General features: G+C 24.7%; 1 protein-coding gene across 8 annotated transcripts in view; it reads left to right on the top strand.

Annotated features, from left to right (window-relative positions):
• Window positions 1-5,812: 5,812 nt before the first annotated feature.
• The window catches only part of LOC122858844 (protein kinase C-binding protein NELL1-like), a 37,027-nt gene continuing 14,991 nt past the window's right edge, over window positions 5,813-27,848 (top strand). For 3 of the 8 annotated variants that reach the window (XM_044162031.1, XM_044162036.1, XM_044162039.1), the window contains exon 1: window positions 6,878-7,744. In XM_044162031.1, coding sequence (XP_044017966.1) covers window positions 7,453-7,744 — 292 coding nt within the window. In that variant the 5' untranslated portion in view covers window positions 6,878-7,452. Of the gene's footprint in view, window positions 5,912-6,834; window positions 7,745-27,848 lie in introns of those variants that run through there. The other 5 variants (XM_044162035.1, XM_044162034.1, XM_044162032.1 and 2 more) reach the window with 5 other exon arrangements.

Raw genomic sequence — 27,848 nt, forward strand, 5'->3', positions numbered from 1 at the left:
ATTAAACCTCGATCCGAGGTTTGGGCTCGAGGTACTTGTATAAGCATTAAGTATATATATACCTTATACATGATATCCTCGTGTAAACCTTGATTTTATTCTATATTTCTATCAGGGAGGTGATTTAACTTCACAAACCTATTTTGGAACCTGATTATTTTTTTATTATAAAGTTTATAAAAGAAAATTGATCTTTTTTATGTCAAGCTGGTGAAAGCTGTGTGTTCTTCATTTAACTCAGCAAATTTGAAATTTGAAAATTTTTGGCCTAGCGGGCGGGAAGTACCCGATTGTTGCCTCGAATTTGTGGCGCAAAGTATGTGACTCTAGCCCAAAAAACTCTTGGTGACAAACGGGTGTTTCCCGGCCGCTCTGCCAAAAAATAGTATATGTGTTACGCAGGCACCATGTAAGTGATTCTCTCTTGCATCACTCACATTGCGCCCTTGTTACACAATATACTATTATATTTATTATACAGATCATTTTTTCTGATTTATTTTTAAAGTTTAAATTTAATACTTTGATTCCACTCGAAAAATATATCTTGGGATTTGGGACTTCTTGATCGAGCCATTTGTTTCAAAGACAAAATAACTTTATGATATTCAAAGAGAAGCTGGCATTTAATGATTTTGACGAACATTGCTGTCAATAAAATATTTATTAAATTGGTTTGAACTATTTGCTTCAAGAAAATTTTGATAATCTTTATTGAATGAAGCTCTTGAATATCCATAAAGTTTAATTTATTTCTGATTATATTGCCATATTTTGATTCGATTTAATTTGATTTAATTAGTTTCTGATGTAGATGATTTTTTTTTTTTTTTGATTTATTACAATTCTCTTGATATTTTCCGTTAAAAATTGTAATTTATCTCCAACTGTGTTTGAAAAAAATCGAAAAAAAAAAAAAGAAATCAACTGGAAAAATTATTCTGACCAGTGTTTCATTTAAAAATATTTATAGTTGAATAATAACATTGTTTTTATTGGAAAATAAATGGTCTTTCAGATGTACAAGTAAAAAAAAAAAAAAATTGTATTGTTTATAATCGCAGAGTGAATGCACATCAAAGCTATTGACCATTTCCCCCAGGAGAGAGTAAATAGAGCTAGTCAAATACACCGTAACGCCCATATTCCCTTCAATACATACAATATGTTTTATTGCTTAGAGAAACGAGTAAATATACACTCAAGCTATACGTTTTCTATTTTTGTTCATTTTTTGCATTCTCAGTAACATAATAAAAAAAAAACATCACAATTTCATTAATAACTAATTTATAAAAGTTTTTGATAAACTCATTTAAATGATAGATAATAAAATTTTTATCTACATAATTTTTTCGTTTTTTTTTTATTCCAAGAATTTAGCTTTCAATGGTTCATTGAATTTATAATTCAATAATATTTCTATGAAATTATCAAGAAAAAAAAAAATTTAATTTCGTCAAAATAAACAATTAATCAATATTAATTTATTTATTTATTCTAAAACTTAATTGTTCATAGAAAAAAAATTTTTTTTTTCATTGTTTTTATTTATTCTTACATACTTAATTTATTTATACAAAAAAAAATAAATAATAATAAATTCAGCCTGCAAAAAACTACTCAGCAAAAAAAAAAAAAAAACAAATTAAATTACCAAATACTTCTTGGGTCACAGTAGCTATAATAAATAATTTTTTGTGAGGGATGTTATTCATTTGCAGACCCTTTACCCCCCATCATTATTAACATGCTTTCCAAGACCTCATTAGACCCTTGTAGTTTCTAAAGGGGTGTGCGTGCTCGTCTTGAAGGAAAAAAAAACAAACAAAATAACGAAATATATACTTTTTTGTTTTTATAAAAATAATAATCTTTCAAGGTGGTTGAAGGTTTTAAAAGTTTGAGGAGGTAAAGAAAAACAAAAAAAGCAAGAGTAAAAAAATAAAAAAAACAAAAAAAGACTAAGAAGAAGGAGGGTTTTTGGTGCTTGAATAACGACACGATACACCTATAATTACACGTAGGGCTAAGCGCGTTGTGGATCAATAGATGGGAAATGGCCGGAAGCCAAGTCCGACGATGTCGTTTCGAGTTTTGCCGTTGTCACTGAACCGATTGCTAACCCCTTTTATTATCAATTTTTTTTTTTTTTTTATTATTACATTATTTTATTTATTGTTAATTTATTTTATAATTTTTTTTTTTTTTTATCACTTGTGAAATTGAGATGAGGGGGTGGTTTGTCCCACTTGTTCGTGACCGACGATTGACGAAGGCCGCAACACTTTGCACGTATATGTCTCGTTTGAGACCTCTTGCATGCCAAGGGCAATAGAATTTCTACATATCTGCATAATTTTTGCATCATTTTTTAAATCCTACAAAAAAGTAATTTGATGATTTTATAATTTTCGAAATGATTTCTATGAATTTTTATAAAGATTTTCCAACTAAAATCATTTATTTTTATGTTTATCTTGAAAAATATAAATTTATTTTTATTTATTAACAAAAATATTAATTTAATATTAAAGCACAATTTTTTTTTAACATTATAAATGAAATTTTTACAATTAATTTCTACAATTTCATGATTTCAAGTTATTCAATGCGTGATTTTAAAATAAATTTTTAGTAATTATAATTTCAAAAAAAATCCCCTGAATTTATTACAAACATAATAATTGTCTAATAAATTTATTATATTGTATAAAATCATAAATAATCTGATTGATTTTATTGAAAATAAAAATAGAATAAACAAAAATACATTTGATTGATGGCTTTTAACAATGAAGAGAGCAAAAAAAAAAAATAAATAATGGTTATTGAAATATAATGTAAGAGGATTTTTTTTTCATCAATGAAATCAGGTGCGAATTGTTTATGTTGATTATTATTATTATTTATATAATGGTTGAATTGATTTGGTTGTGATGTATTGCAGATAAATGATACAGGGCGATGAACCAGTATGTCATTATGATATTCTGACTTGAGGTCACTGCGGAAAAGCAAGCATTGAAAGAAAAATAAAAATAGAAAAAAAAAAAATTACAAAAGCTGAGTAACTAGATTCGATTCATCCCCCATATGTGATTTTATATTGTATTTATTTTATATATACATCTATGACATACAATATGCTACAAGTGTAGGTGGGCTTATGATTCATTTTTTTTTTTTTTTTTTTTGGAGTTCTTTCAACTCTATTGTTTGTATTTTAATAATAAATAATTAACAAAAGAATATAAAAATAGATATTATTTATTTTTATTATTTACGAAAAAAAGAAAACAAAAATAATTGAAGATCAGTTACTTGTTGTTGTCGTCTACCTACGACTATCTATAGATTTGAAAAATGTATTTTCGGAAAATTTATATCTTGTGATTAATAAAAAATAAAAAATAAACAAAATCAGGATATTAAATATCTATTATTATATTTTTATTTTCCGAAAAATAAATGTCATAATAACGGTCAAAGAAAAAATGCCCCTGATAATAATTATTACTATCTCGATCATTTAGAAAAAAAAAAAAAAGTTAAACAAACCGTCTGGTATGTAGAAAATAAAAATTAAAAAAAAAAAAAAATTCCCATTACAAAGTAAAAACAACACAGTTGTTGCGTGTCAGTTTTTTTATATTTTCACTTGACTATCTTAAAATCATTTCTACATTATGTGAATTTAATTAATTGAAAAAAAAAAATATTTTTTTCAAGTTTATTGAATATTTTTTTAAAGATTAAAATTTGTCTAAAAATTCCCATGAATTTATTTTTTTAAATCATTCCCATGGATACCGCAGTATCCATTGCGGTAGTCCAAATAACTCCCGAAATTCGGTCAAAAGATATATCGTTAGTATTATAGTCCAAGGCCGAAAAAAAAAAATATAAAAATCCATTATTAAAATATATATTTGTATCTATTTTATTGTAATATATATATGTTTTTCTTTTTGATATTTCATATTGAACAATCAACGAATAAATGACCCGTAAAGAGACAGCTGCAAAAAGAAAATAATAATTCATTCTTCTATTTTTCAGCTCGTGCTTAATAGTACATGTATTCTAGTGGTTAGTATCGGTTGCATGAAAGTCAAGCGCATATAATTTCCATAGACACCTATGATGTATATAAATATATACAATCTTTGATTGTGCATATATATATATGTGTACTGATGTGTACACATAACTCAAGAGAAATAAATAAAAAGAAGAAGAAAATTTGTATCGAGAAAAACTACTCCTCCACTTTTACAAATTGAATGACCCCTGCTGTGATTCATCTACGGTCAACACACTTTTTGACCCTCCAAAAGTCCAAAACTATATATGAAAAAATAAAGAAAATACGCATGGATAAATAAATGCACTTTTCTAATGTTGCTCCTCCTTTTTTATTTATTTTTTTCTTCAAGATTTGTTTGTACTTTGAGACACGCCTTTTTATAATGTTAATACTGACATTCTAAAATGTCATATCTTATTTAATTTTAATGCAAATGCATGACTGCAGTCAAGAAGAAATGAAAATTTAGATATTTAATTTTTACGGAATATAATATAATAATTTAAAAATTTTTCAAGTTTTATTTTTTAGCACTTTGAGACAGAGTGAACAGTCCGGAACAACAAGTTAAAACCACCTGGTTCGGTTGCTTGGCCACCCAGTACCCCAGGTGTACAATCAACCCCCTGACTGCCTGCTGTCCGCGCGTGTTTGGTGTTACGTATTACTCATTGAACTGTTTTATATAAAAATGGAAAAAAAAAAACTTTAAAAATTTATCAAGAATAAGACTTTGAAAATTTAATTATTAAAAACAAAAAAAGATTTTATACTTTTTCAAATGAACAATTGGAAACAAGTAAAAAAAAAAACCAAAAAAATTATATATATTTCTATTTCGAGGTAATATTTTTTTCTATTGTTTTCAACATCTTTGTTTAGTTTTTATAAACAAAAACAAATACAAGTAATATTTCAAAAATAGAACAATGCAAAATATCCAAATATTTTTTTCTTTGCCAAAAAAAAAAAAAAAAAATTAAAAAAAGCTCAGTATGTTGAAAATTATATCGAAAAATTTGAAATTAAATAGATAATTTTTTCAAAATTATAAATATTACAAATAATAGTTGTATAAAAATTATCAATTACCCATACAATAATAAAATAGCAAAACAATATCAATAAAATAGATGGAAAAAAATAAAATAAAATAAAAATAGAGCACAATTGTATCGGTAGTACTGTGTTCGTATCAACTAGCATATCCTCTCGCGGGTCATCGATTTGTCCAAACTCGGTTCTTGCAAAGAGGAAGGGGACGTCGTGTTGAGTCGACGTCGCGACGCCGCGATGGGCGCTGCTGTTCCCACTCAGTTACTTCCACCCAAATTGTGTGTCTCACCACCACCGCAGTTATAAATATTATTTTTCCCTTCATTTTAACTCCCATACAATTAAAACAACACACAATATAACCATGCATTAATAAATTTTCAAAAAAAAATTTCATACAATTTAATAATAAATGAAAAAATTACATGAATTACTGAGTGAAGGTGTCCTAGCAAATCCTCTTTTGAAAAGTAAAAATAAAAAATAATAATTAAACAAACAATTTAAATGAATAAATAAATTTAAAATTTAAAAAAAAAAAAAAAAATTTGACAATGCGCGTGCGGCTTGTATGTCAAGCAACACAATTCCAAAAGCGAAGTAACGTTTCGGCCGGCGCCCGTGTGCGTACGCCTGGCCGAGCCCTCGGCGCTCAGTTGTAAGAGCGCCGTGGCAGTCTTCAACGAGAGCTCTCCCCGAGGCGAGCTATCCACTGATCAACTAATGCCGCGTTAACGTGTCGGCAAAATCATACATATACTACCGGTACACACAGTGCTCTATATATTCAAAATAAAAGTTTAAACAATAACTTTTATTTTTATATTTATTATATAAACTATAAATAAAATATAAACAAATAATATATTTAATTTAACAATTATTATTTAATATTTATAAAAATTATATTGCTAGATAAATAATAAATAAATTTAAGACAGTATTTATATGTTAAAGTCGAAATTTATATTTGAAATTTATATTCGAAATTTATATTTGTCGAGTGAATATATGTACACTTACACTCTGAACTTTATCATGAATTTTTAATTCAAATTACTATACAAACAACAATACTATATATCTTTTTTTTTTTTTTTTTATTTTTCATTATTCATATATGAATGTTCAGTATATATTTAAATATTTAATTATTTGAGTATGATATTTTTGTTATTAAATTAATTGAAAAATATATTTCGGTAAGATTTTAATTTATATTTTAATTATCTTTTTTTTTTTTTTTTCGTATTTTGTAATTTGCTTGGATTATTGTCTGCTGTTAAGTACTGCAGTACAAAAAGGTAGTAGTGCAGTGCCACCGGCAGACTCGTTGACAACGCGGAAGTTAAAAATTTTTTTTTTTTTATTCATTTAGAATATCAGTTTTTTTTCTATTTTTGCATTTTGTTTTGATCGTTTGATATACATTATTTTTTTTTTTTCCTGTATACAACGATTATTTGAATTTTTTTTTTTTTTTTTTCAAAATCAATTGTGTGCCAAGTTTGACAAGCTCAATACACTCCGGCACTAAAAAAAAATTAAACCGCGTGGTGAATAATTATCAATTATAATTAAATGACAACAAAAAAATGTCATATTAATTTTGAAAAAAAAAAAAAAAATTAAGATAATATATTGTGAATAAAATTTCATTGGTTTATTGTTGTTTTTTTTTTTTTTAGTTTTGTGATTTTGATATCAAGTGAATTATTATAAATAATTATGACAAAAAAAATATATTTATATATTTACAATAATAGATAAATTTAAAGAAAAAAAAAAAAAAATCAGATACTTGTGTGTTGGCCGCACGAGCGAGACGGTTTTGCGGTTCGTGGCCCTGTTAGAGGGTTTCGCTAGGTGGTGGTCTCCCACCTCCCTCTGTACCCTGTCCAACAAAACCACCACATCGGTCAATCGTCAATCCTCAAGCACCCTCTACCCTTTAAAACTCTGCTCCTTCTAGTATCATCGAGTGAAGTGACGAAATAAAAAAAAAATAAAAATAAACGTGGGTGAATAGTCCATAAAACTATTATTATTAATCATAAACAGTGTTGTTTTTATTTAAAAATTGTTAGTGTTTTTTTTTTTTGTTGTTATTATTATTAATTGATTATAGATTGAAAAATATCATATAAAAAGGATAATATAAAAGAGACATATATATTTGGGGCCAGTTTGAGGCCCAAGTTGTTGCGGTGATGCCTCGTAGATCAGTGGAGGAGTCAGTAGGCAAGGAAGCCGACGGATATCGAAAACGCTGACGAGAAAAGTACCCGCTGGGCCCGCACCAGGCCATGATCGGCCCCCCAGGCCATCGGGCACGGACCCATCAGTGTCGAGGCCATTATCAACGGACCCAGCAGGCTGATTCGTCATATAAAAAATCACGAATCATAAGCATTGATTGTGAAAATATATTATCAGCATGTCGACACTATTATCATATATTTACTGACTACAACACAAGGTGGAGTGGGCCTTATGCCAATTGTCAAAATTCAAAAAAACATACAACAACAACAACGAGACAAATTTTTATATTTTTCATCACTGCTGTCATTTTTATCGCCATTAATAGTTCTCCAGGTAAGAAAATTTATTATCAATTTTATATTTTCTTTTAAAAATATTTAAATTATGTTATGTATATTGCGTGCAAGAAATAATTTTATCAAGGAAATTGTTTACCTCAAAGTAAATTAGAAAGAAAAAAATCAAAAAAAAAATGAATTGTCTTGAAAAAAGCTTTATTATGAAATACTATTCAAAAAACTTTTTATATAATTCAAATTTTATTAAAATAATCTTAAAATAATTTTCTAAAAATTAAAATTTCTTTACAGTATATTTAAAAAAAGATAGATATAACCAAATATAATTTTAAAAGAAAATAAATAAATATATCTTTCATCAAAAATGATATTCTATGAAACATCAAAGTGCACCCTTGTAATAATCAAAATGTTTATCATTTTAACAACAAAAATTTCAAGCAATAGTTGTCATAATTAATCAAAATATAAACTAGCAATAGTTTATCTAGTTTATATATTTGATATTATATTATAACTTGGTACATTATGACAGTTATCTTGAGATGGAAACCGCGCCCACGTAGTCAATGCTATTATTTACTCGGAGTGTGTCTGACTATGCCGGCTGCCAAAAGTATATTTTTTCGTGAGAGTTTTTATAAAGCTCACACACAAAAAAAAATTATACTATATTCACATTTCGTTTTGCGGACGAGACTCGCGACCAGACATTTAGATACATTTTTTTTTTTTATTATTATTTCTTCATCATCTTTAAAATGACGATGAAAAATAAGAAAATCATTATTTCTCTTTTCATTAATTATATAATTTCATTTGAAACAATAAATTTCATTTGAAATGTGTATGTGGAATGTCTGTTGTTTGTTTCTTTTTTAAAATTTAATTCTTCAAAATATATATGCGAAATTGCTTGATTTGCTTGATTGAAAAATCAACCAATTTCGACTAGTCTAAATCGATTTTGGGTGGTCCAACTTGGCAATTTATCGATGAGTGTTAATAAAGTTCAATTGATGGATCCATCAGTTCCAAGAATTTATCAGTATTTAAGTAACTTTAGTCTCACGTTAATATGCATTTTTATTTTATCAATCAGACAATTATTGCTTTTAATTTTTTGTTAATTATATAGAAATATATATGATCAAATTATTAATAAAAAAATCTATCGATAATTGAACTTGACCTGATGATGAATGAATCAAGCCAGTTGATTATTTAAATATAAAAATAGAATATGACTTATATATAAATTTAGAAAAACTTTGATGTTGCTAAAGAGTAAAAAAGTTTGTATAATTTCTAAATTTATAAAGAGTTGTTAGTATATATTGGGGTAACGTCACAGAGACTATATTATACACACTTTTTCGTTTAAGTCGATCACTTTAAATTCGCACTTGATATACACTCATCTTGGGAGGTCTCTCACATATACTAAACAAATGTTGCAGGATGAAAAAATAAATATATATAAATAAGAGAACATCAAACAGGTTAAAAACATGTCGTTCTATCTAGTTTTTTTTTTTGCTTTTTTAGTTTTTTCTTATACATTTTTTGACTTGAAAATAAAATAAATAATTTGAAAATATTATTTGTATGTCTAGCCAGGAGAATTATTTTGTAAAATATATAATTTTACATTTAAATATTGTGATAAATTAATATTAATAATATTTTAAATATTTTTAAGTTAGTTATTTTTTATTTCAAAATTTTAATTTTAGTAAATAACTTTTTCAACGGGTCAAATGAGTTTATATTTAATTTTTAATTTTTTTTTTTTTATTATCTTTACGACCAACCCCTCTGTGTTGATTTTTTATATTTTCTTTTATCTTATTCTAGTTTATTTAAATTCACGTGAGCCAAGTCTTATCGCGGCCTTTGATTCTATTTTGTCTTTTCAAACGCGATGAATTCCTTCCGGCAATATTTTTCTAGTCAAGTAGGTATAGCTGATAATGAAAAGAAATAAATGTGTAAATATATGTAACTTGAAGAATGACAAAAAAATATAATGAAAATTTTAATATCTACATGTTTATTTTTATGACGTTCTTTTTTTAAAAAATCTTCAAGTGAATTTAATAGAAAAACAACGTCAAAGACTCAATATTCCCCTTAAAAAAATATTTAAAAATATATATACGTGGGAATTGAATTTTATTCATATCGTTTTTCAATGAAATATATATTGAATTATTATATTTTTCATATTTTTTTTCATCCAGAATATAACAAAATGAAGAGAAAAAAAAAAAAAAAACTCGATAAAATAACAGAAAAGTTTTCACAAAGTCTTGGGACAAAGGATAACGAGGGTTGGGTTAATCCCCTCAGTGAGATGAAATCTGTAAAATCTCATCATAAAAAGTAGAAATAAATTTATTAAAAAAAAAAAACGAATCAAATAAAATAAATTATAAAAATAATAAAAAAGAAATTATGTAAAATAATTTATACGTAATATTGCAAATTTATTAAGATAATAAAAGAAAATACATATATTGAGTCATAAATAATAAATGTTTATATGTATATAATTTTTCTATATAAAACTTATAATAGAAAAAAAAAAATTTGATTATGTGTAGGGTGTATCAATTCCATACATCCATATTTGGGGTGAAAAAAAATTTCTTTATATATTTTCTTAATAAGAGAATAAACTAGAAAACTATTGACAACAAAACTAGACCCTTACAAAAATTATTTACAAATAAAAAAACTATTAATAATTACTAAAAATCCAATAAAATAATAATTAAAAATTTTATTTATCCAAAAAATTAATTATTAAATAATTATAAAAACTAAAAATCAATTTGTCTTATCAAAATTTAAAAAGTCCAATATATTTTTCTTTTTTTAAATATAAATTAAATTGAAAAAAAAAAATAATGATAAAAAAAAAATAAGATGATACGAGGTACCTGCGACTACGTGCTAGGTGGCTCGTCGAGGGAGCACACGAGAGTAAGTGGGTGATACAAAATGAGGGTGGCGATGAAAAAAAAAAAAAGTAAAAATAAATAAAGAAAAAAAAAAAAAAGAAAGTATACAGGGGGAAAAGACAGTGCAATGGGGGGTAGAGAAGACGCACAGTGGTATAACGATGCGATTTTGATGGCTCGCGTATGACAGCTGCTGTCACGGATGGTGCTTCTTGGCCATGTGCTCACTCTGCTCACTCTGCACTGCTCTGCACTCACTCCTATTTAAGTATATACACTGTATATACTATTTTCTATCTAACCCCTCGTTTCTCATTTGCAACCGCGTGATGTTGTAGCCCTTCATATTATCATTTTCTTTATTATTATTCTTTTTTTTTTTTTTATGTATTTATTCACGTATGTTCAACCCTTAAAGTACGTGAAAATTACCCGTCTCCATAGACAAACTAAAAAACGATAAAGTGCACGTTCAAGTGTTCTTTTGAGCCATCATTTCAGTGTGTCAAATGAGACATTATATTACAGTGTGAAAAAATCATTATATCAATTTCAAAATAAACTTTAATTTTTTTTTTTTTAAATTATATTAAGGGTGTTAATATTTTTTTAAAATCATCATTAATGTATATGTCATTTTTTTATTTAAACTATGATATGATGCTTGTACTGAATACATCAATTTGTAGTTTTTTTTTTTTTCTCTTTTTTCGAGAGCTTTTTTTCAAACACTCTAGTAACAATGTGCTACATGATAAGACCACTTTTATTGAAAAATAGGTTAGTACAAAATTGATTGTCAAAATTGGTTAAATTTTGCTGAATCATCAATATATACAGATATTTATTACAAAAAAAAAAAAATATTATATTTTTTGGAGTAGTTTGATGATTTAACTTTTCTCGAAAAGTTTTTTATAACCAAGGGTATATATTTATTAAAATTATTATTTTATATTGTTTTTTTTATTAGTTTTTTCAAGTTTTTTTTCATTCATGAATTTTATTATATCTTTTGAAAATTCAGAGGTCATTAAGGGATGGCTTGATGAAAATTGCATAAAAAGCCCAAGGGTTTATTCGTCGAACAATAAACTTTAGAGATTGAAATCGACCATCCTTGGTTGGTTATTATGTTGGATTAAAATTATGTCTGTTTGTGTGTATATGAATGTATATGAAAAAAAAAAAATACAATCATTACAATCCCATTTAATCTTATATACCTTTTGGAATATCCGTGTAATATAGATTTGTAATTTTTCATGTCTCGTTTAAACTTATACAAACAAAAAAAAAAAAAAAAGCTCACACGCACACATACACTGTAGGCTGATTCAATGTAAATGATAAAATCGCAATTCAGATAATTGCTGATGTGTTACTCAAGCTTAATCATCAAATTCACGAGAGTTGATTAATTCCATATCGAAATTTTATTAAAATATTATTTCTTTTTTTTTATAATCCCACATTGCATAGATGAGCTTTTTCTAAAAATTACAAAATAATTTACAGTTAAATTAAATTTTTAAAAATAAATGAAAAATTGATTTTTCAAAATTAAAAAATTATTCTTTAATGATCTTTAAAAAAATAATAATAATAAGTATTTATTCAATTTTTTATATAAAATTAAAAATTAATAATAAAATAAAAATACCTGTATTATTTAAAAATTCATTTACAGTATAAATCAAATTATTATTTAAATAAATCATAATATTTTTTTTTTCAAATTCACAATAAAAATTTTTTAATATATATTTCGATAAAAAAAAAAAGACATTTAAAAGATATGGATTTCTAAAACAATGATTGAAGATAATCATTTGCAGTTAACATTAATTTTTCAATAATTTATCAAATTCATAATAATAATCAAAATAACAGTATAAATTTTTCAATTGAAGCATGTCCTTCGATTTGTCTTGGACAATGCAGTTGTCATCCAAATATATATGTGAGTCAAATTCATACATCGCAGCATGCACACACACATGTATTTATATATTTTATACTTGTGTAAATATATGTATATATATAGAGATGTGTGCTGGCAATTGCAGGGGTAGAAGTAATATATAGTAGCAACATAAATGCTTTTCGTTGGTGAATTGTTACAGTAGTGGTAGAATACGCAGCGATTGGTTGCTTGGGGGTTGCATAATGCATTGGAATATATATACAGTTTGTAGACTGCCTGCCAGGGCGTTGACTCCCCACGTTTATAACAACGATATCATTCGATTTCACATTTAATATAACAATATATATTTTCATACAATTTTACCATGTTTAATTTGACTTTTTAAAAAATTTTTAAATTTATTATTCAATCATTACTAAGTAATATTAATTTATATTTAAGCTATTGATTAATTTCTATTATTTTTTAAATTGTTTTATTAATTTTGAGTTAAATTTTTATCGTTTTTATTGAGTATATTTAAATTCAAAAATAATCAATTGATTATTTGTGATACATTTGTTTTATTTTAAAATAAAAATTTTTTTTTTATTACATTGATTTATAGATTGTAATGTAATAAAGCTGATAAGAAGTGATGAAAATTGAAAATGACATTGGAACATAGAAGATAGTCACTACTTTGATGACCTCCTACCCTCGACCCCCTTCTTTTTTTTTCCCCGCCACCACCCGGGTTCTCCTCGGGGGTTCATCGATCGCCCCCAATCACCCACTCTTTTCTGCCATCTTGAAAAAGCCCTCTTCTAAACCCAAAACCATTTTATTATTATTATTATTATTATTATTATTTTATTATTATATTTTATGTATTTTTGAAAAAAAAAATTCTTTTTGTTTCTTATTATTCTCAAAGATTTATTTTACTTAGAGGTTTATAATTATTGTATGTATTGTTTTTTTTTTTTTTTTTTTTTCTTTGAGTATTATTATTTTTCATTTTTTCATACCCCTTTTTTTTTTTATTTTTTCATTATTTTGTTTTTTTGAGTGTTGAAATTTTCTAGGTCGAATGACGCAGCAAGGAAGGTCAGGATTGGTTCAAGTCCAGCAATTTCATATAATTAGTTAACCAAGTCACTGCCAAGTTTTTGTTTTTATTAACTAACTTGTACAAATACTTTGCTTTGAAATATATTATTTCGTGCAATTATAAATTTTATGATAAACCAAGTAATATATATTTTTTTCTATTATCAGCTATTTATTTAATTATTTGAAAATTAAATTTATTTATTTTGATTTGTTTTTAAAATATATTTTCACAATGTTTTGTTACAAGTTAGTTACTAACTTTCACTGTAACTGTCAAATTGCCAACTGGCTAAATTGTTGACTTGGATAAACTTGATTCATTTTCAGAATATTTTGTTGTTTAACTAGACAGTGATGAATTTTTGTTATTAATTTTTTCAGTTATTTATGGAGTGTCTCAATCATTTCTAAGAGATTTAAATTAAATATAGCAAGAGGGGGTAGTTATGATAAACATTATAATTTAGAAAAATATACAAACAAATTAATTTGATGATAATTAAATTTGATAATTTATTTGAGAATAATATTTATTTTTAAAAATGACAAATGTCAACATACCAAATGAAAATATTTATAAAATATTTCAACTGGCCTATTTTAATATTTTCAAAAATTATTATGAAATTTTTTATACAAAATTTTATTATTATACCATTTTTGAAATTATTTAAATTCAAAAAAATAATAAATTAATTATTCACTTTAATGCAGTTGAATAAAATTAAATTGAAAATTTTAACGTCGTCGTTTAAAAGTATTTGTAAAATGTAAAAGAGTTATTTTTGGTAAAAATAAATTAAAAAAAAAATAAGTAAGTTAATGTATTTACAATATTTTTTTATTAATTTATTTTTATACTGTTTTGGAAACAACAGTTTATTTTTTTATGTACGTCTAGTGTTAATTTTGTGACACAAACAGGATTCATTCCATTGTGTTTATTTTTGGAGTACCAGGCGATGACAAAGTCCAGGTGTCTGTATCTCCTTTTGCACACTTATCGCTTTTTTATAAAAAAAAAAACTATTGCTCGTCAAAAAAAAAGAGCTTTCATTATTTTTAAAATCACTTAACAATATTTAATTTTTATACTAAAAATTCAAATATTCATTTGTCAATTTTAAATTAATCAATAATTTTATTTCAACTATTAAAATATATTTTTAATATTTAAATTTTTATTAAACCGTAAAACCCTTTACTACAAAACACTCGAGTGAATTTTTTTATTTTTTTACTTGCACTTTTGTCTATACATATTCCATCACTTGTATATATTTACATGCAAACTGCAATAGCTCCTGCGGGTTTTACGATTGCCTCGTAAATGTCACAACCAGGTGAATTGATGGCCCATCATATATAATACCCTATACCCACCCACATATACCGTTAATTTTTTATTTATTTAAATTTTTTTTTCCACAATATTTTCAATATTAAAAAAAAAAAAACGCAGCCTTAAATTCAATTATTAATCGAACTTTGTTATTTTATTTATCTAAGAAATTTTTTATCATAGTGTCTTGTATTTTCAATTTAAAACTACTTGTTTATTGTATTTTTTAATTTTTGTTGTAAACAAGTTTATTGAGCCATCTAAATTTATTTTTAATATTCAATTTAATGACACAATTATTTTACCGAGCTATATTAATTTAAACTTTATGATACATTTACAACACATTTTTATTTTTATTTTCTGAAAATAATATTAACCTGGATAAATGATCCTTTTAATATTGTATTCTCGTTAAAATTACATTTTCTTTATGCTACTGTTTTAAATTTTTATTAATTCATCAAGCTTATTTAATTCTATATTTTTTAAAACAAAAAAAATAGCAAAGCTTAATGATATTTTAGCTGTGTAAATATATTTTTATTTATAAATATTTTACCATTTACAAGAATAATATAAATCATAAATTTAATCAAGATTATTAAAGTGCCAACAGGGTGGCCTATTGACAAGTGAATTATTTCAAACATGAACAACAAAAAAAATAAAAATAAATTTAACAAATGATCAATGAATTGTTTATCACATAAAATCGATATAATCAAAAATTTAATTTCAAAAAATAATTTTAAATTAAATACAACAAGAAATATCATCGTAAATAGTCCGTGAAATAAAAAATTTAAATGTTACATAACAGACGAGAAAAAGCCACTTGATATAAGTGAACATTAAATTGAATTTTCTTTTCGAAAAAATTCTAGTTACTATTATTTTTTTCTATACCTATATGTATTTTTTGTATTTGTATTTTCTTTTCTTCCGGCGCCAGAGGTTACATTTCTATTTTATTTAATGTTTTTCTTTTTATCTTTTATATATTTTGTCCTGGACTAGCATCAACATTGCCAGACATCCGTTTTTCTTTTTGCTATAATTTATTTTTTCTTTTCATTCTCATTTATACTTGAAGTTTTTCTTCGTCTGATGTGAAAAGTTTTGAATGATTATGTCTAGCTTCATATTTATCAGTGTTTGTACATTTTTATTTATTTTTTTTTTAATATCAATAATGAGAAGTTCATGCAACAATAAATGTAGATAAATTTTCACCGGCAATTAATTAACAATTTCTATTTTTTCTTTCTTATCTTGTCTTACCCTTGACATCAACTTGAAAGTAAACGAGCACTGATTGTCGACAGGTTGGCACCCTGATGTGATTAGAAATTTTATTATGATTTTTTTTCTTTTTTTTTTTTTTATATATCATCTATCAAAGATGATTCACGTCGAGGTCAAACTGATGAGTACTCAAAATAATAGATGGCCTCTAGGGATGATCACCCGCTGTGTGACGCAACCTCGACAAACAGTCGCGACTGATAAAATAAAAAAAAAAATATATACTGGAAATATTGCGGATTATTATAATTCAATGCTGGATATATGACCTCGTTGAAAAATTTTATTTCAACCTCAATGTGTCATAAAATAAATATTACATAATTTTATTGTAATTTTAATTTTTAAATACCAAAATCAAAAAAAAAAGAAAAGAAAATTTGCTGTATCTTCTTTCAAATAAAAAATATATATCTGTTTTTTAATTTAGATAAATGATAATAATAATTAGTACATAATTAAACTACTAAATTAATTTTATCTTTAATTTTTTATGCTTCTTTTTATCTTTTTTTAAATTTTTATATCAAATTATTTTTTGTAGGAATTTTTTTTTGTCACATACGTTCAAGTGAATATTTACTTAATTTTTTTTTTATTTGCTATAATATTAAAGCAGCGATGACGACCCAAATAAATATTAAATATTAAATTCCGTGAGGTACGTTAAGCCCCCTCGCTGGTGGCTTACCCTGGCAGGTGGCAGGTAGATCTTCGTGTGATACACTTTGCTCTACCAACTGGCGTGCATTCGTAATATCTCTCTCTCTCTCTCTCTCTGTGTCATGTGGACACATGAAATTCTCATTATGTTTTTTTTTTTTTAATCATTATTATTATCTTTTTATTATTTCGTCTATTCATTTATAAACATATTTTTTACATCATCAACTCCAGAAGTGTCAATATTGACAAGTTATAATCGTGAAAAATTGTGACAAATTTTTAAAAATTTAAATTCTAGTCTCAATTTATTCATATGAAATATTTATAATGAAAATTTTAAAAATTTAGAAACAATAATTAGATGTATTTATATCAACTATCTAAAATTTATTTTTGTATATTTTTCTATATTTTTTTTCTATTCGAAATTTTAAATGTAGAAAATTTTGTTCATCACAATAGGATGATTTTTTTTTTTTTATTAAATAATATTTTTTTTAAACAATAATATATATATTTAAATAATAATTAAATAATCAAATAGTCTATATTTAAACAATAGTTTTTTTTTAAATAAAAAAATATTTTTTCATTAAATCCAATTAAGTAAGATGAATAAAATTAAAGAAAAAAAATAAATTTGATTTGACTTTTTTTGTACATTAAACATTCTTCAATTTGTTATTATTATTATTATTTTTTTCTAGACTCAATGCTTGAGTGTGTTAATTATTTTTTTGTCCAACTTTATTGTGATAAATAAAATTAGTCTAACTTTTTTTATTTCAAAGATTGCTTGATCGTTAATTTAATTTAACGGATCAATAAAATTAAGTTCTGATGATTCTTAGAAGATGAGTGAAATTGGCTACTTGCCAATAAATTTTTGTTACATCTTAAATATATATATATATATATAATATTATAAAACTAAATATATACCATGTCTGGAAGCAATAATCATGGGCTCACGAGACTCGAGGTCAAAGGCAATACTCAAAAGACTCATAATGCAATCTATATATATTTTTTTAACATTTTAAATATAATGTTACATACAAACTCATATACCAACAACTTTATAACTCTTAAAAATTTTACAAATTGGCACTATGCCGAATTTTCCAGTGAACTCATTCTATCTAGTTTTTATTTCCTTCTTTTTATTATTTTCATTCCACTGAACTATTACATCCTGGATACGAAAAAATATTGATCACGAATAACCCCATTTTTTCCTCTTTCTCTTTCTCTCTTTTTTTCTTTTTTTTTCACATTTTTTAATATACCTTTTTAGATATATATTTTTTTTTTTTAATTTTTTAACATTTTTTTTCTTTCCTTGTTTTTTCATTATGCAAAAAAAATAATAAATTTTCGAGTTATTAAATGTTTTTTATTTTCATTTTGAAGAGAACGCTGGTAAACATGTTTTTTTTAATATATTTTTATATTTTGACCCTCGTTGTAATATTAAATCATTTCCTACAATCGATTTTTCGTTTGTTCGTTAATATAAACCTTAATTTTTTTGTTTTATTATACTGTGAGAATCATGGGCTTGTAATTAGGTGTTAATTTTAATGCCACAATGAAAGATAAATGATTCATTTCGAAGAATATTGTGAAGTAATAAATAATATTGAAATATTATTAATTTTTATTTTTTTCATTTGCATGATAAATTGATTTTAATTTTGTGAGTTCAAGGTAATGAATAATTATTTAAAGCAGTTTTGAGGGTTACTTTTTTTTATTGGATTTCTTGAGAGTGATGAAATGCTCTTATCTTTGGCTTACCAATATTTTAACCCCCATTTCAAATACCTGCAGCATTTATCGAAATATATTCAACTTCAACATTTCTATAAGAGTCTTGAGAATATATTTTTTTTCTTCTTTATTTCTTTCTGGTTTTTTTTTTTTTTTTTCCATTCGGCAAATTGATTTTCCATTTACTTAAAGGGGATCTTACTGGAGGCATCCGACCGAGCGTGATCTCGATTTCCGACCCGGGGGCATATTCGCCTTACAACCAAATAGAGCGGAATAAAGAATCTTTGAAGAATTGAATTTTTTTTTTGATGTGGATGGATATATAAAAAAAAAAAGGGAATTTGATCAGATGGTACCTACTTTGTCTGATGGAAGAAATCATCAAGAAAAAAATATAAAAAGATCAGTTGAATGCGCGGATAATTCTTGTCATTGTGGGATTAAAATTTTTCAGTTTTACATTTCAATTTTCAATTGTATTTCAATGAAATTTCATTTTTGTCGTTCTAAATTTTTTTATTTTTAAATTTACAAAAATTCGTTTTATTATTTTTGTTAATTTTGATAAACTCAATGAGTTTTTAAATATAGAAATAAAAATCAAGCTGTACAATCAGGTTATCAGTAAAATAATTGAATTTAAAATCTATTTTTTAATTTTTTTTGTCGGCGAAATTGAAATTTTCATGTGAAAAAAAAATTTAATACATTCAGTAATATTATTTTTCATACGAAACGATGTATAAATTTTTAATTAAAATTACGTTGATGATATGAGTCTTATAAAAATTAAAAAAAGCGTTATAAATATTTTCGAAATTTTCGCTGGGTTTACTGACGCATTGCGGGGTAGCTAGAAAATATGGCGCAACTTTTATTTTGCAAAAATTGTTGAATTTTTAAATTTTTATATCTACATATATTATTTAAAATTTTTAAAATGTTTTTATTTATTATAATCACGTGACAATGCGTGTTTCAATTTGTAAATTCCTCAAAAATAATTATCCAAATTGTTTTTTATTTTTTGATTAAAAAAAAACCCTTAAAAACTTGTCATATTTTAGAATAAATTTATTCTCTATTTCATCGAATTCTGTATTTTTTTTCCGGCTTGTTTGCAGAAAATAAAACTAATGATTTTTTTTTTCGAGTTAAAAATTCGTATATACAGGTGATGTTAAATTAAAGTGTGAATAAAATTAAGGGCTTTAACGATCGAAGTTGATGAGGGTTACAAGGTCTAAAACGGAAACTCCTAAATCTCAAACGAAAGACTGCAAATCTTGCAGGTTACAACATACTTCAAGACATTTATCGCTCCGAAAAAAAAATAGTAATCAATAAAAAAAAAACAAAAATGTTATTTACGATGTTAACCTAATTTCATATTTATCATTATTATTTTTATAATAAATACTCGTTATTTTTTAAGTAAATTTAAGTGCCAGTATGTTTGAGTACAACCATCCAGATGTTAATTTTTTCTATCGGAAATTGAGCTATAAGCTTGTAATTTCCTGACTGTCCACAATAATATAATTTCTCTCTTTATGAGAAAGTAAACTTTTTCATTGTCAACTAATAATTTACAGTAAAATTAATTATTAGCTTTTTCAAATTTGCATCAAGTGGATATTTAAAAAACAGTCAATTTGCAAAAGAAAAAAAAAAAAGCATATTGACTGATGGTGCTTGTTAAACCCTCTGTCAATTTGCAGGAATACATATGGCCAGATAATTATAATGTGAACGGGTGGTTCTTGAATGTCATTATTATTAAAAATTAATGACTAAGTGGCATTGATGGCACTTGAGCATAATACTTCATGTACATTGTCAAGTATATAACCAATTTCATCAATGACATACAGCCTTGAAGCTAAATCATTTGACTTTTTATCTGTTTATTGATTACACAAAAAATTGATGATACTTTCCTTCAATGCATTATATAAATATTATATTTTAATCCTGAAACAATTTACAAAATTTGTAGGTAATATTTAAACAACAGCTATGATTATTAATTTAGTTGTAAAAAAAAAATTATATCACATAGTCAATCAGTTAAATTTCGATAACAATCAACAATTAATTTTCATGAAAAAAATTATTTCGAAATTAACATTATTTGCTGTTTATTTTACAAGGTTAAATTTGTAATATATAATTATAAATAATATATATATTTAATTTATTACATACACAATGTAACAATTAACAACATTTTAATTTTATTAGCTAGCTATAGTCACGAAAATTTAAATTTAAAAACACTTGAAATATATTGTGAAATAAAAAATATCTTTTGTTTATTTTAAGAACTAAATACAGTCATTGTCAAGTACATTTTATCAATTGTATTTAGCCTTGAAACTAATCCTTAAACCTTAATTATTCTTGTTTTTTTTTTTTGCATATAAATTTGAATATAATTAAATAATTTTTATCGATATTATCTTGTGTTTTTTTTTTTAAATTTTATTCTTGATTTAAATATAGAATTTTATTTATACAAAGACTATGATTATTCATGGAAATAATTTATTATCTGATGAGTGATGACATTATCAAAATGATGAATTTATTTTATGTTTTTTTTTTTAAATGTTTTTCGATGCTGATTATATCTCAACAAATATTTTATAATTTTTATTATTTAGTTAATTTTATTTGAATTATTTGAAAATTCATATTGTAAAATATATGAATTGTAACATGAGACAAAATTTTAAATACGTGCACGTATTTGTGTTCGTGTTTTCCCTGATCAACTGATATTTCGTTATTATGTTGGATGATATCGATGATGACGCTCACTGTCGTCTAAATAATCCATGATATTACAACCTGAATTATTAACGTGTATTGTCCCAAGCAATGACCACGAAATACATATCAAATTATACAACAATACACGCCATGTCCACATCGATGAACAATCATCAAACCGAAAGCCAGAAATATTGAAAATAAAAAAATAAGAACAAAAAAAAAAAATCTATATACTATATATATCGTGCTAAATAAACACTTGGGGTTTTTTTTTTTTTTTTTTGTAGCTATTGCGTGAAAGGAAAAAAAATATATAATAAAATAAAACACACTAGAAAAGATGGAGGGTAGTCCCTTGGGGGTGGGACCTGGCACGCGGCCACAAAAAAAAAATAGACTGAGAAGTGGTAAGCGAATTGCTCGTTATCGAATGGAGTGATTTGGGGGTCTTGCAGATATTTGACACAGGGGAAAACTTCAATTGTTACAAATTTTTTTTTTTTTTAAGCTCAATCAACACATTTCCCAATCAATTACAATCAACATTTTTATTTAACAAGTCCCTATTGTCATTCAATTTGATGAAGCAAAAAACATTCAAGCTAAATATCAGATGGAAAATATTTCTTGAAATATTTTTTTTTATATGTAAAACATAATGCTAAAAACAATTGGTAACAAATTAAAATTTTAAGCTCATAAATTAAATTCCCCTCGACATATTTGTTAAATATATTCTTAAAATATCAAAAATTCAGTCTGAAAAAAATAAAAATTAGTAACCCTCTGTTTTGAACATAACGCCCTTTAAATTTAAACAAAACAATGCTTGGTGAAGCAAAAATAAACTTTCAAAGTAACATTACGTATTTGTGAAATAAAAAAAAAAAAAAAAAAAAAAAATATATATACATGATGATCAAACACCGGGGGAATTCATCGAAGTGCTTTTTATGTGTTGTATTTTGCGTCTCGAGGGAATTTTAGGCAGTGTTAGGAAACACCCCTATGTGCTCTTGAAATAATATATATATATTTAAAAGATGTAGCTTAAATGCTTCGTATGATCGTTGGTTTGCTTCAAGGGTAACGTTAAAAAATAACTTGCTGGAAATAAAAAGGGCATGTGCTTATGAAAGCAGCAGTGATTTGAAGGATTTTGTTAATGTTGCCTACTCGCTTATCTTGCATTATTATTTTGCCTTTTTTTTCTTTTATCTTTTTGGTTTTTAGGACAACGAAAAATAGGGATTTAATATTATCTCTCGTTTGAGCAACTTTGAATTATTATTAGCTCCATATTTTTTTTTTTTTTTTTTTCTATTGAAAATTCAATTAATTCAACATTTTTTCCATCTATTGATTTTGATGAGATTTTGTTGATTTTCAGTGTAAATTGGGGAAACGACACACCAACTGTCACATTTTTTTTTTTTTTTTTCGTTTATCCGGGGTGGTATTATATTTGTTTGAGGATAAAAGGGAATTTATATACGAACAAAGAAATTACGGGGTGTGAACTTGCAACTATTCTACTGGAATTTGTTTATTTTCAAATAGAAATTTTTTTTTGTATTGATAGTACTACTGCTGCTGCGCTGACATTGCTACTATATGCGGTCACAGTTATCGATTTTTTTTTTTGGTATTACTTGAATCATTGTGGTCTTTTGTGTGCATGTAGAACATTTGATATGATAATGTAATGTATGCCTGAGAATACTTGAATAAATATGAAAAAAAAGGCTGAAAAATTTTTTACTTTTCACTATGAGTTTCAGGCATTTTTCTTCAATGAAATTTTCATTTATTAATTTATTGATTTATAGCTTTTCTTTGATGTAATTATTATTCAAAAATTATAAATTAATGATAAAAATTTGTAAAATATTTTTTATTAATAAATAATACTGACCTTTGATAATTTTTCAGTTATCAAGGTCAGTTTTTTTGTAGAAAAAAAATCAAATTAAATTTTATTGTTTTGTTAAAAAAAAATTAAAAAAAAAAAACAAGTACAAGGTTGTACTTTGTATATAGAGCCCAATAAAATCAGAAGCATCTTTTACCCTAAAAATTGCCATAAAAAAATTTAAAACACAGTGGTTATTTTTTATTTCCACTTTTAATTTTATTTTTATTTCCATTTTGGTTTTTTTTTATTTTTTTTTCCGCATGATCATAATTCTTCACTAGTAACATCTTTACTAGCTATAAAAATTTAACTATTTGCAGTATAATTTCACTGCTTGGACACGTTATTGTTATTATATATGTGAATGACATTTAAAATTAATAAAAAGTCTTTTAGCTGGTGAGTGCACCATGGTGACGAGAAGGAAATATCTATTGGCTGTTTAATTTGCCTGTCAGACAATCGCATCTGTCTCTCCCAATAATTATATCTATATATATTTTATAGTCTTGTCTGCTTTTCTATCATCTATTTTATCCTTTGGCATTTCTATTTTATTTTTTTATCCTTTTTTTTCTCGATGGTTTTCATTTTTATTTGTCATTGTAATACTGTAAGTATCTGTACGTGGCGCCATACAGTCGAGACAAGCTTCAACCGATCAAACCATTTCACGATGGGATATTTTACTGAGTTTGTATGGCTTCTGCACAAAGTCGATTATTCAGTAATTAGCAAAATTTTAAATTGTCAAAACGTGGTGATAATTTATTTGTAAAACAACTACAAAAATATTTCTAATTTTTTTCATAAATATTTTTAATTTTTTTCACAAATAAATAAATATTTTGTTTATTAAATTTTAGTTTAAAAATAAATTGAATAATTGATTTTTTTAAATGATAAATATTATTTAATATTAATTTACCTTTGAAACTTTATGTAGAAATAAATCTTTAAATTTTATCTTCTTTTGAAATTTTAAAGTTTTTAATATATGTAAAATATTTTGAATTAGTTTTGAAATAATTATTATGAAAATTTGGAGTTTGAAAATATATAGGGATATTTGTTGTTTGAGACAGTTGAATTTATGACTCATTAATGCCAGATATTTTAAACAGATATAACAATTTTCGTGAGTTTAGATAGTTATGCAAGAGACATTATGAATTATCATGATTCTTCAAGTGGCAAACAATAATTAACTACAAAATATATTTGTTTATTTTTTTAATCTTTATCAACTTATCAGAAACACACATCAAATGTCATTTTCATGCAAAAATTACTACTATTATTTGCATGTTTTATTATTTTTGCAACAATAATCCTGCAAGTACTTCAAGTATAAACAAAACTGTTTTTCAAGCATATTAAATTAAGCAAAAAAAAAATGGAATAAATTACATTAAATATCTATTCAAAATATATCAAATAAATACTGCACGTTTTGGCTCTTAAAATATATTACAAACTGTCTAATTAAATTATTTAATTACATCAAAATACAATCTATTTATCTAAAAAAAAAAAAAAATTTAAACTTTTTTATATTTTTAAAATTTAATTTAGAAAAACATCTCAACAAATATATACCAATTAATTCACCTATTAAATATAAATTTAAATTGAAAATTCATTCATTAAAATAAACAATGATAATATTAAATAAATTTATTTAAAAAAAAAAAGCACATTTAAGCCGTCATTATAATAAAAATCAATTTATTTATGCAAATTTGGTTTTACACTATCTACTGCATTATTCAATATGATTTTATAATTTACAAAAAAATTTATTCATTATCGTTATTATATCATCCAATTGATAAAAGCTTATTTCAAATATTTCAATAGATTAATCAAGATAATTTTAATTCCGCAAATCAGTTATTCAATGCATTGAATTTATTGATATGGAAATACATGAAACTGCTGGATTAACGATAAATGCATATATAAATCACCATAAAAGCTATTAAAGCTTTTTTTAATACATAGAATATTTGAAGAGAAATATTGTTAATGTAGATACATGTGTGTGTGAATAATGAAACATGACAAAGCGAGTCATTTTATAATAGAAATAATATAAAAAAAAAAAAAAGTTATGTCACTAAAGTTTAATGTCATTTCTTTCTGAGTGATCATCAAAAAGAAACACAATAACACAATAAGAAATATCGTTAAAAGTCATACATATGCCAGACATACATCATGACAATTTTTTTTCATATTAAGGTCACACACTTAGTCAATATTTTAATACAACTATATTGCTTCAATGATAAAAATTCATAGCGTGTTCATCAGGTATTTTTTTTTTTTTTTTTTTTCATCTGATGAACGTGAGTTGAACCACCTTTCAAACATTACCGAGTATCATTTTTCATTGCGACATTTTACTAGCGTGCAAGCGTTAATTTTATCGATCTATATTTTTTTTTTTTATTTTTTTCTATTTTTATATTTAGTATCAACTTGATATCACATTTATATTTATACTTTTACATTCAACCTATACCTATTTTTGATAGTTTTATTATTATGGCTTTTTTTTTTTTTTTTTTTTTTTGTTGGAGACATTTGAACTTTTTTTTTTTCCATTTGGCTCAAGTTTTTTTACTCTTACATGTTTTATATTTATTTCTACGGATGTAGAAGTTATTTCTTGTGAATTTATCCCTTTAAATTTATATTTTTAGTTCCCTTTAAATCTTGTATCGTTTTTTTTTTTTTTTAAAGTTAAATTGAGATGTGAATTTATTGTTATTTTTATAGATGGTTTATAATATTGATTTATAATGAAAAGGAATTTTTTTTTATTTCTATTTTAATTCTATTTATAATTGATTAAATTTTTTATATATTTTTATTTTTTTTTAGAGATATGAGAAGTCAAGGTCTTAGTTTTTTTAACTTGCTGATAAACAATAAAAGAAAAAAAAAAAAAAGAGAGACAATGTCGTGTTGTCAACGACCGACGTAATTATTTGTTCGATTGAAATTAAAAATTCAATTGTATAATAATGTAATGAGATTACTTGATTTAAAATTCACTCTGAATAATTTCAATAACATTGTCGTTAATTTATTCTATATCCGAATTTCAGTACGATATATTTGTTTTTTTTTTTTTTTATATCAAAAATAAAATAATAAAAGACGAAAAAGTATTTTTAAATTAACGAAAAAGAATAGGGTGAGAAAACATTGGCGATTCATTTCAGTATATATATAAATTTTTTTTTAGTTGTTTCCCAGGCAATGTGTTTTTTAGCTTCGTTCAGATTGCTAATGCTGATAACGTTAAAAAAAAATCGCGTGATCGTAGTCATGTATTCTTTTTTTTTTAACATAATTCCTTCTCTTTTTAAAAAATCTATTTTCCTCTTCAAACGAATAGCCCAATTGCCCAGAATAAAATTGTCCATCTCTAAATAAATTCCAATGTTGATTATAGATTAATAACAAAATTGAAAAAAAAACAAGAAAATTCATTGACCAGTTAAAATCAATTCCCTGTATGTCAAATTCCGTGAAAATAAAATATTTTTCTACGTAAAAAAGTCGCAAAAATAATAAAGAAAATAAATAGATTATCAATCCTAGAGTTAAATAAAAAAAAAAATATATATACTTTACAGTCACATGATATCAAATATTGACAAAACAAATATCCTCAAGGTTTTTTTTATTTGTTTGACAATATATTCAATTGTACTGATAATTTGTTATCAATTTTAAAATATTTGAAAAAAAAAAAAGTGTTTTATCATATTTTTATACATTAAAATTTAAAAAAAAAATATAAAATACATGTTGTTGACAATTTGACATGTGACTGTCATATATGCAAGTTAAAAAAAAAATGTCACAATACAAAAGCACCGTGATTGAGGAAGAGATTAGCCTTGAGGCTTTGCTCATCGTGGTTCTCACTGTATTCCTCGTTAGGCCATCTCTTGTCTCTTCTATTAATCCCCTTTTACCCCCCTAGAAAACCAAAAAAATATAATGATAATAATAATAATAAAGAGCAAGTAATTTACTGACAAACCGACGACGATGCCTGTGGACAGCGACCGTGAAAGAAACACCAATCAGAGCACACGGTGTATTCAAGTTAAGCACAAAAGCTCAACAAGAAAAATAAAGAAAAAAAAAATTTTTATATAAAAAAATAGGGTGTAGAATAAAATATTGTATATTATCTAAGATAAAAAATTATAAGGGTAGTAATAAATTATAATTTTTACAAAGTAATGTACAAATAAAAAAAAAAAAATTGTATTTTCTTGAAAAATAGAGTCAAAGTCGTCGACCGGTCGATCAAGTTTGCTTTGACCTTGACCCTGA

Source organism: Aphidius gifuensis, linkage group LG6 (assembly GCF_014905175.1).
Source record: "Aphidius gifuensis isolate YNYX2018 linkage group LG6, ASM1490517v1, whole genome shotgun sequence".
Classification (NCBI taxonomy): domain Eukaryota; kingdom Metazoa; phylum Arthropoda; class Insecta; order Hymenoptera; family Braconidae; genus Aphidius; species Aphidius gifuensis.